A 10,479-nucleotide genomic window follows, 5' to 3' on the forward strand; every position below is an offset into this window, starting at 1 on the left:
TTCAATGTTTTATTTATTGGGATCTGTATATTATTTTCCTCTCAAATCACACATTAAACTGTTCAAATAGCATATCTCCAAATTAAAATTTTTGAAAAAGAAAATAGAATAATAAAAAAAAACAGAACATTATGTATTTATTTTTAGATACTGAAATTTGAATTATGAGATTGTGATTTAGTATTGTATTTGGTAATGATTTTATTCTCAAAATACAAAATTTCAATTTTTTACTTTTTTCAATACTTTTAAAAAGTCAGAATTCAAGAAATTGAGTGAAGACGAAAATTAAAATTTTAATAATATTCTTTTAAATAGATAAGAGTATTTTAGTAAATTTTTTTTATTTTATTTTTATACTTATCTTGAATCAAATAAAATACTAAGACATAATTTAATTTTGTATATATTATACCAAATATATTATACGGATTTAATTTAATTTTAATTTTTTAATTTTTAATTTTTAGTCTTTATTTTGTCGTGTCAATTTTTTTGCCAAATACAATTTTTAATCCATAAAAAATAATAATTTAACCAATTTATAGTATCTAAATTTTATCTAACTTATCTTTTATAATAAATTTTAAATTTTTAAAAATTATTTATTTTATATTTTTTAAATTAAATATTAATTTTAATATTTTTTTAAAATATTAGACACCACTTTTTAAACACTATAACTATCATAATTTTTTTACTTTTTAGCTTCTAGTCTTTTACCAATCAATGGACCTACCAAGTGCCAGCTAAGAATGAATGAATGAATACCAACCAAGCAAGCATCTAAGAAAGTTCCCTATGACTATCCTCATCATTATTGAGTTCTTGGGATCCATCCACGAAACCAATTTCCTACTACTTTTCCCCTTGACTCAGTTGACCCCTCTTCTCTTTCTACCCTCTTCTTCTTCCTATATAATCTTCCTCACACTTTGCTTCAATTCACCACCTTCACTTCAATTCTAATACACATATATTCCTTTGCAACTCCAATCTTTCTTATTAGCCTCTCTACTTAATTAGAGATCACAAGTTTCATTATCATTTCTTAATCAACAATGAAGGTAAGAAGCTTATACTACATTAAATAAAGTATATAATATGAGTATTTAGTTTATTATTAATTATTTAGTTTCATGTATGATATGTTAATATTATTGCTAATAAAATCTTTTATTGATTTGTGTTGTTCAACAGAAAGTTGTGTTGAAGTTGGATTTACACGATGACAAAACCAAGCAAAAAGCTATGAAAACTGTCTCTGGCATTTCAGGTACTTGAAATAATTCTACCATCTCTTATTTTATTTAGCACATTAATAAATAGAGAACATTAAATTGCATCTATATAATTTAATTTGTAATATTTATTTATTTATTTTTGCAGGGGTTGAATCAGTATCTGTAGACATGAAGGACAAGAAAATGAGTTTAATTGGTGAAATTGATCCGGTACATGTAGTAGGGAAATTACGAAAATGGTGTCACACAGAAATATTATCAGTTGGGCCAGCTAAAGAAGAGAAGAAGAAGGAAGAAGCTAAGAAGCCAGAAGAGAATAAGAAACAAGAAGCTGCAAAGATATTTGAAGCTTATCCACTTTATTACCAAATGAGACCAGCAACTACACAATATCATTATCAACCATACCATTATGCTACAACTGGTGGTGAAGAAGAATATAATAATGGCTGTGTGATCTGCTAGATTAAATACTATTATTATGGAATGATTATGATGAAGAATCACATGAAAATTGAAATTCTCATCAATGAGAATAAGTGTAATGTGTGCTGGATAAGTATATATGTTGGTACTTCAATTCATGGATGTAAAATTTTATGCCAAGTTTTGATTTGTTATATGTTATTCGTTATTAGTAATAACTAATGAAGTTTTGAGAGATTTTTGTTCAGTTCTATGGCGCACAAGTTTTTTTCTGATATACTCTGTTATAGTAGTCTTATTGGTGGTTCGGCTTTTTAGTTCCTTCATCATTGATTATAAATAATTATACACGTTTTATTAACCTTTGTGTTGAAAAGATTAAAGGCAAAGATTAGTACACAACGTTGAACCAACACAAACAGATAAAGGAATTAGCAAATGTATCTTTTAATTATTTCTCGAGTTCGATTCTCCTTAAAAAATATAAATGGAGCTTGTTTATTTAAAATGATAGTCTACTTTATATTTCTGCAATATTCGAAAAATTATTCGTTGGACTTTTGGCTTAATAGATATTCGGCCCGATAGATATTTTGGTATATATATATATATATATAATATTAAAAAATGATTAATTTTTTTGATAGCATCTTTTATTAACATATTTTTTATATATGTTTAATATACTCCTCTGTCCTCTCATCTTTCTTTTTGCATGTAACTTCAACCTTTTCTTTTTCACCATATATGTCATTCTCACTTTTTTATCCAACTTTTATTATTAAATTACTAATTATATATATACTCTTAATCTATAGAAGTGTTAAAATTTAAAAATGATTCTATTGTTAGCTCTCTTTATTTATTCAACTAATTTATTTGTGCAGGTTTTGTAAGAAGAGATTTTGGATAAGTAATTTCTGAGATTCATATTCACAAAGAAAATTTGGAGAAGTTTAGTTCCACCTCAAATCAAATTGTTCACTTGATTTATTTTGATAGACCGGATCAATATAAAGAATCGGTTAAATAGGCTGAAAATTTTATCACATAATGATAATTTGTGCGTGTTGTGCAAGAAAGATGTTAAAAATATACAGCACTTATTTGTTACTTGTGAGTACCTTTGACAGGTGTAATGTGCATGGATTTTGGAATTTGATCAGGTATGGATTACCCTCAGTACTTTGAAAGAATATTTTAAGAGTTAGAGATCAATGCCGATGAGAAAAAAAGGCGCAAGTTTTAGCTAATTGGGTTCTTCTAAACTATATGAACATTTGGTTACGGCATATCATATTTTAAAATAAAACAATAGAAATTATTAATTGTGTGACTCAAACTTTTTCATGTACTGCAGAATAGTGTAGTAAATAATTTATGTTGTTGATGGTTATGTGAAAAATGATATTAGAATTATTTATTCTTCTTTGTGCTATTTTTGGCTTTCTTTACTCTATTTTAGTGTTGAACTTTTTCTTCCCAAAAAAAACCTCTCTTTATTTCTTAACTGTTGTTTATAGCATTTTTTCTATGATATGAAGTTTAATGATATTACCTTTAGTTTAGTCTTAGCTTGATTTCGAATTTCTCAACATTGTACATTTAATTATTTAACTCTGCTGTTCTATATATTAAGGTAATATATATTATGCAAACTTTTCAGACAAGAGTACATAAGCCTCACTAAAAAACCATATATAATAGGTCCCACGTGCTCTTGTGATGAGATGAACTTAAACGTAGAGAATTCACAGAAACATTTTTTTATTTTATTAATATATTTTATTCATTTACTTTAACCATGTTATATGATCCCTATAAATTAAGAAAAGATAATTAATTACGCTATTTTTCTAATAGAAATATCATTACAAATCAAAATTAAATTATTCCAGTATTTTCGAAGAATAAATTACTATTTTTTATATGTTATCAGATAATAAACTTAATTATACATGTATGTAATACATAAAAAAAAAGGGGATGCTCCCATAAAGACGCATAAAACGTCTTTTTTTAAAGATATTTTTTAATAATTAAAATTTAATATATATAATCACTTAAACTGTATTATTTTTGTCAAAATTAGGTTAGACAAATTAATTTGACCCGAAAAATAGTGAATTAAATTTTGAATCGGTCTAAATTAATATTATTTTTTATAAAAAATGACTACAATACCCCTATTATATAAAATGATTAAAATACTTTTATTATATATATTAATTTTGAGAATCCTAATTTCTAGTCATTTTCTTCTCTGTCGTGTCGTTTTAGGGTTAGAATTTAAAAATTTTAAAATTAATATTATATAAAATAGGGATATTTTAGTTGTGTTTTATAATAAGGATATTGTAGTAATTTTTTATAAAAAATATTAATTTATATCGGTTTAAAATTTGATTTATTAATTTTTTTTACTAAACTGATTTGTCCAATCTAATTTTAATAAAAATAATATAATTTAATTGATTATATGTATTAAATTTTAAGTTTTAAAAAACATCTTTAAAAAAAAGATATTTTTGACATCTTTATCTAAGTGACTCTCAAAAAAAAATCTTTCTGCATATTTTGTTGGAATATAAAGGAGTTAAGTTTTAAATAATTAACTTTATGAGTTATAAAATATTTTGCACAATTATACAATGATATTTGTCTTTTAGACTATTATTTACGTGATTAATGTCAAAGATAATTATTTTTTATGATTTATCGTTACGTAATTAAATATACGTATAAAATTATTTTGTATTGATTGTACATCAAAATTAAATTCTTAACTTATTGTATCATTATATTTTTTTCTCGTTGAGCTATAAAACTTGATAAATTCTTGCGTAATTATTGATTATATTTAAGTGCACCTTGTATTATTGATGTGTGTTGCAAATAATTTATCCAAACTTTAACTATATGTTGCATTAGTAAATGTATATTTATTTTATATATATTAAAAAATTGTATAAAACAGACCTATTATCTATTCTTAATATATAAAAGTAGGTACATAGGTTTAGCCACATTGCTTCTAAGTTATTTTTCTTTTTCTATTAACGCCATGTCAGCACCAATACTTACTTGGCAAAATTTTAGAATCCACCACTCAAATCTTATCAAATCAACTTTTATTTTCACATAAAAAACATAAAAAATAACTAAAAAACACAATAAAAACCAACAAATTAACTTTTTCCAAATCAATCCTTATTTCTAAAATAACAAAAACACAAATTAATATTTACCCCAACAAAAAACTCTCAAAACCAAAGAGCTTATTACCTTTCTCAAATCCTCACCCTCTTAGCACATCTCCGTACCAAGATCCTACTTTCTCCATCCTCTTCCAGTCCTATCCTATTTCCTCCATCTTCTTCCAGTCCATGAGCCATTGTTTTTTCCTCAAAACAAATTGTAAATCGCGATGTCCATCTCCGGCGGAGTCGCATTGCATAAATTGCAGATATCAGGACAAACTCCATTCCTCCTCTTGCGGTTTTCTGCCAGAACTCGATTCTGGGTCTCAGACCAACGTTACTATTCGGCGCCACCAACGTAGGAAATTTGTCCCAGGTATCTTCCTAAAGATTTTCAACTTTGCCGTTTACTCTTCTCATTGTTTAATATTATTTTCAATAGCCCTATTTATTTGTGAACTCATTACAAGTAGCACACGTTTATGTATTTCTCTTTTTGTAAATGGTTCTGTGCATTTAAAATTATTGCTCCCTATATTCTATCGATTGCAATATTTCATCATCAAATTATAAATTGTTATTTTACATGTGGAGTACTTCTTTCACAATTTACATTTAGGTGTTCCTCTTTTTCAAATTGTTATTCCACATGTGTAGATGTGCAGTATTGCTTCCACAATTTACTTGAAATGGATTATCATTCTTTGACTATATCTTATTCTCTTTGTTGTAGAATGATTTGCAGTGGTAATGACAGACCGGAAGAGTTAATATCCAAAATTGCTAGATGAAAATCAATCAATCACTATTTAGTAAAATGTTTAAAAAAAATTAAAACAAAAAATTCTTATATATTATTATTCAATTAAAACATCAAGTACTAATTAAATGCAATAAACATACATTAAAAGTGTCATAATAATAATAATTATAAAAAATTTTAGTTACAAATATTCAAATTCTACAACTTATACATATTAAGACTCTTACTACTCTTCATTTCTTAATCTCTTATACTAATTGTCAAAAATCCTTAAATTTAATATAACATTTTTATATGTTTTTCATTCTCATTCATTTATTTTTTTCATTATTTACAAACAAAAAAACACAAAAAAAAAGACAAAATGTAGCTATTAATACAAATCGAAAAATAGAAAAAAAAAATACAGTTTTGTATAACTCTAATATAAATAACTTGTGTCTTTTTTAAAAATAAATAAATTCAAAATCTATTTATAATATGTTCTCTAAAATATTTTTAATATAAAATTTATTAAAATATACTATATAGTCTAAATAATTTACCTTTCTGCGCATTGCGCGGGTCTCACTCTAGTTTATATAATAATAATAATACATGAGAGAATGTAAACCTTTAATTTCAAAAGGGTACTGAAATAATTGTCATAAATTTTCAAAAATAGACCACTATTATTTGAGAAACAGAGGAAGTAGTATATCTAAACAGTATAGAGAAATTGCAAAGAACTTTACTGGAAGTGATTCTTCGCCGCAAAATTGGATTTGAAGCCATTACTCTCTCCAGGGTCACGATGACTTTCTAGCTAGTTTCTGTTGATCCGAAATTACACGGTGGATTCCCATTGACAAAACATCACTTTTGATGGAGTCATGAGAAAAGATTAAAGGAGAAAAAGACAATAACATTGCTACACCTTTTTCCTCAAATATATGATCGATTAACTTTAATTTCATGAAAGGAGAAATAAAGCTAATTAGGATTTGATAAGGGTGCATGCAACAACAATCAACGAGTCCACAAAAGCGTTGCGCGTTGAAGCTTGATACAAACATTATACAGATTATTGAAAAAGTCTTTTTATGCGACTTGGTCTTTCTATTAATGTTTGAATCATCATTCTTCATCAGATCAAAGTTTCCTTTGTTTTTTTGGTAAACATAAATTTCTAATATGTTGAATGAATTGCAACTATTAAGAGATGAATGTATTATATATACAGTTCCTACCTAACAATTTATGATTGGCGTGTGTTTATGCAAAACATATTGGTAAACATGAGTTTATTTGTCTTTATTTTTTTTATAGACTAAGTTATGCTAAATTTTTTCTAATAACATCTTTAAAATTCGTAAAAATAAAGGATTAAAGATCAATAAATATATTATGTAACAGCTTAAACCGAAGCTTGCTTCTTGACTCACTCGTCAAAATACATCATGCTAAGAAAAGATATTCATATCTTTATAAGGCATGATTCGTTTCTCTCTCCAACCGATGTGAGACCTTACATAATATATAGATTATATCAAATGGCATATATATATACAACAAATATACATATATGCTTTTCACTAATCTGTTCTCTACCGTGTAACTAACTAGTGGTAGCTATTGTAACAATTCTTAGCTTTTTAAAAGGGAAAAAGATAAGAGGGAAAAAGGCTTCAATAATAAGTATTTGTGTATTACACGCTTATGTTATTTCATGGATCACTTTTGTTAAAGCAATGGCTTTGAAGGATGATGATAGATGAAGGTGCAAATTTTGTACTATTCTCACAGCTTCCGCGTTGTAAATAGTGATAGACACATGATTGAATAGAGTGATGGTCATTTTTTTATTTAATTAAATCAATGATTTTGAGTTTAAGCTACTAAATATCTAATTAATGCTCTAATAACTTTACTTTACATACTACTCGGCTTGACTTGGGGTTGACTTGACTTGACTTGAATATATATTTTCACTTCACCAGCTAGCTAGAATCATCCTCATCAATTATATCTTCTATATAAGTGTGTCTTGCTCAAACTTAGCTTCATTGCAACACACATCATCACCACCTTCACCTACTTACAACTCTATCTACTTAATTACCTTAGCTTTCAATTTGCAATTGTGACAAAAAAATTTACTCAGCTCTCACAAATTTCATCAACAATGAAGGTCAGAATTATTGAACTCTAGGCTGGTTAATTTGATAAAAGTAAAGTATATTTTTTATTCTTGAAATTTGTTAAAAGTTTTAAAAATATTTTTAAATTTTATTTTAATTATATCTCAAAAGTTGCGAAATACATCAAATATATCTGTGGTAGCTAATTTTTCAAAAAATTTATGATTAATTCAGTAATAATTTTACAAAAATAATTTTTTACATAAACAAATCAGACATAGTTGTTATGCATTATTACTGAATTGGTCTTAAACTTTCTAAAAATTTAGCTATCAGAGATATATTTGATACAAATAAAAAATTTTAAAGATAAAACTAAAACAAAATAAAACTTATTAAGAATATTTTTAAAAATTTTGACAAATTTTAAAGACAAAATATATATTTTATCCAAATAATAATTACTTTGTTAATGTACGTACTATAAGTCCTAACATGTACCTTAATTTGTTAATGTATGTTTCAGAAAGTAGTTTTGAAGGTGGACTTTTATGATAATAGAACCAAGCAAAAAGCTATGAAGAAAGTCTCTAGCCTTTCAGGTATATATATAATTTATATTGATCTTAATTTTCTCTCTTTAATTTGCTAACACCTCTAATTATCAATCATATGTACAATTATTAAATTATATTTGTTATTTAATGTTGAAGGGGTTGAGTCAATATCTGTGGACATGGAAAACAAGAAATTTGCTATAATTGGGGAGGTGGATCCAGTAGATGTTGTAGAGAAGCTAAGGAAATTGTGTAATGCTGAAATGGTTTCTGTTGGACCTGCCAAAGAAGAGAACCCATATTATGGCATGGAATTTTTAACAAATATTAAATCATCATCATCAAATTCAGATCCAATCATCACATTCCATGAAGCCTATCCTCCTCTTAATTATTATTACTATCAAATGGGGCCACCACTATATAATAATAATCAGTGTTACTACAACTATGTTGGACATGCAGAAGAAGATCACCATGGTTGTGTTATTTGCTAGATTATTATAAAATTGCAGAAACTTTAATTTCAATCAAGGGTGTGTGTCCTACTATGTAATATATATATGCTGTAAGGATTAGTTTTGTGATGATGTTTATATTATTTGATTTGATTACACGTTGAAACTTTGATGTGGTAATGCTATTTTATTTCATAAGTCACTGGAATAAAGATGCGTGCATTGTTAGTTATCTCTGTAAGAATAATTTTGTTGCCTTCCTTATTGTGTTTGTTAAAAAGTTAAATGAAATTTGTCGCACTAAAAAACAACAAAAATATTATTCGTACACCAAAATCAACCATCAATGTATTTATGTATAAATACATATATGATTTAATTTATTTTCAATATATATTTATATTTCAGCATATATTTTATACTGATAATTAATTTTAGTGATAGATTTTCGTATACACATAAGATAATCTAAAATATAATTAACTATTTTTAAACTGGTAAGTCACAATTATATCTTCATTATAAAGTACATATGATATTTCAATAGCATGACTCCCTAAACCTAATTTTGCACAATGAAAAATCTATATAAAAGTCAGAGCTTTTTATCCTTTATAGTTTATAATGTCTTACCAATTTAAGTAATCAGTTGACACATGCTGTAACCTCAAAATAAAAAAAAAAATTTAATTAATGATTAGCAACAAATTTTTAAATAAAACTTAGATTTATAATAGATTAATTTTGACTTACTAAAAAATATCGTGAAAAATTAAAAGATATATAATATTATTTGTGTAATATTCTATCTGAAGCATACAATTTTTTGACTGTGCAAGGTAACCAAAATCAGCAATCAGAACATGACGGATGCTTTTTCATTCTTTGAATAAATACTAGTGTCAAATTATAGGTTTTTAGATTAAACACTTGAATGTTTGATAAAGTTGTATTGCTTTAAAAATTTTGAAAAATTATTTTTGTTAGATAATTTTAATATTTATATTAGATAAATATATTTTCAATAAATTATAATATAAAATAATTATGTCATAAAACACATATATATATATATATATATATATATATATATATATAAAATATGTTTGAGAAACTTTTAGCGTAACAAAAAATTATTAAAATTAAAATATTCTAAATCTAGCTACTTTTGATACAACTAATATTAACTAATATTATGTGTACATAAACAATAACTACTAAATTAATTATTCGTAAAAATATATATTAAAAATAAATTAAATAACTCATATATTGATCTATAAATATTTAGTAACTAATTTAATAACTGGTTTTTTTTATATAGTATATTTTTTTATTGAAAACCATTTTTTTTTCTTTTCAAAAAACTCTTGATTTTATTAAAATTGGTGTCAAGATATAAGAGGATAATATAACCCAATAACACGACATACATACTAAACATACTTATCGAAAATTTTACTGTCTAAGCCATCGTTTGAATTGAGAAAAAAATGATGGAAAAAAAGATAAAATGAAAGAAAATAAATAGAAAAATATATTTTATTTTATTTAGATAAAAAAAAAGGAAACAAAACTTTTATGTGGGTCTTACCAGTTACCACAAAAATTTTCTTCCTATCACTAGCCAAAAAACAACCGAGTGTGGGTGTTAGTTTTTGTATTTTTCCAATAATACCCTTAGCTATATATTGTTATTATTAATTGTTAA

The 10,479-nt window shown here is 25.3% G+C and overlaps 2 protein-coding genes across 2 annotated transcripts; both read left to right on the plus strand.

Moving 5' to 3' along the window:
- Nucleotides 1-830: 830 nt before the first annotated feature.
- Nucleotides 831-1,917, plus strand: LOC130979450 (heavy metal-associated isoprenylated plant protein 12-like). Its single transcript, XM_057902897.1, has 3 exons — nucleotides 831-1,067; nucleotides 1,201-1,276; nucleotides 1,390-1,917. Exons 1-3 carry the CDS (start codon nucleotides 1,062-1,064, stop codon nucleotides 1,707-1,709), a joined length of 402 nt encoding a protein of 133 aa, XP_057758880.1. The 5' UTR covers nucleotides 831-1,061; the 3' UTR covers nucleotides 1,710-1,917.
- A 5,684-nt stretch (nucleotides 1,918-7,601) lies between these two features.
- Nucleotides 7,602-9,000, plus strand: LOC130982732 (heavy metal-associated isoprenylated plant protein 12-like). The gene is made up of 3 exons (XM_057906807.1): nucleotides 7,602-7,803; nucleotides 8,280-8,355; nucleotides 8,467-9,000. The coding sequence occupies exons 1-3, from the start codon at nucleotides 7,798-7,800 to the stop codon at nucleotides 8,805-8,807; spliced, it is 423 nt and encodes a 140-aa protein (XP_057762790.1). The 5' UTR covers nucleotides 7,602-7,797; the 3' UTR covers nucleotides 8,808-9,000.
- The last annotated feature ends 1,479 nt before the right edge of the window (nucleotides 9,001-10,479 follow it).

Source organism: Arachis stenosperma, chromosome 5, assembly GCF_014773155.1.
Source record: "Arachis stenosperma cultivar V10309 chromosome 5, arast.V10309.gnm1.PFL2, whole genome shotgun sequence".
NCBI lineage: Eukaryota > Viridiplantae > Streptophyta > Magnoliopsida > Fabales > Fabaceae > Arachis > Arachis stenosperma.

Bases quoted from the DNA above. Each gene is read 5' to 3' on its own strand.
- LOC130982732 (XM_057906807.1), top strand. The intron at 8,356-8,466 runs GTATATATATAA...TTAATGTTGAAG, and splicing joins GAAAGTCTCTAGCCTTTCAG to GGGTTGAGTCAATATCTGTG.
- LOC130979450 (XM_057902897.1), top strand. The intron at 1,277-1,389 runs GTACTTGAAATA...TTATTTTTGCAG, and splicing joins AACTGTCTCTGGCATTTCAG to GGGTTGAATCAGTATCTGTA.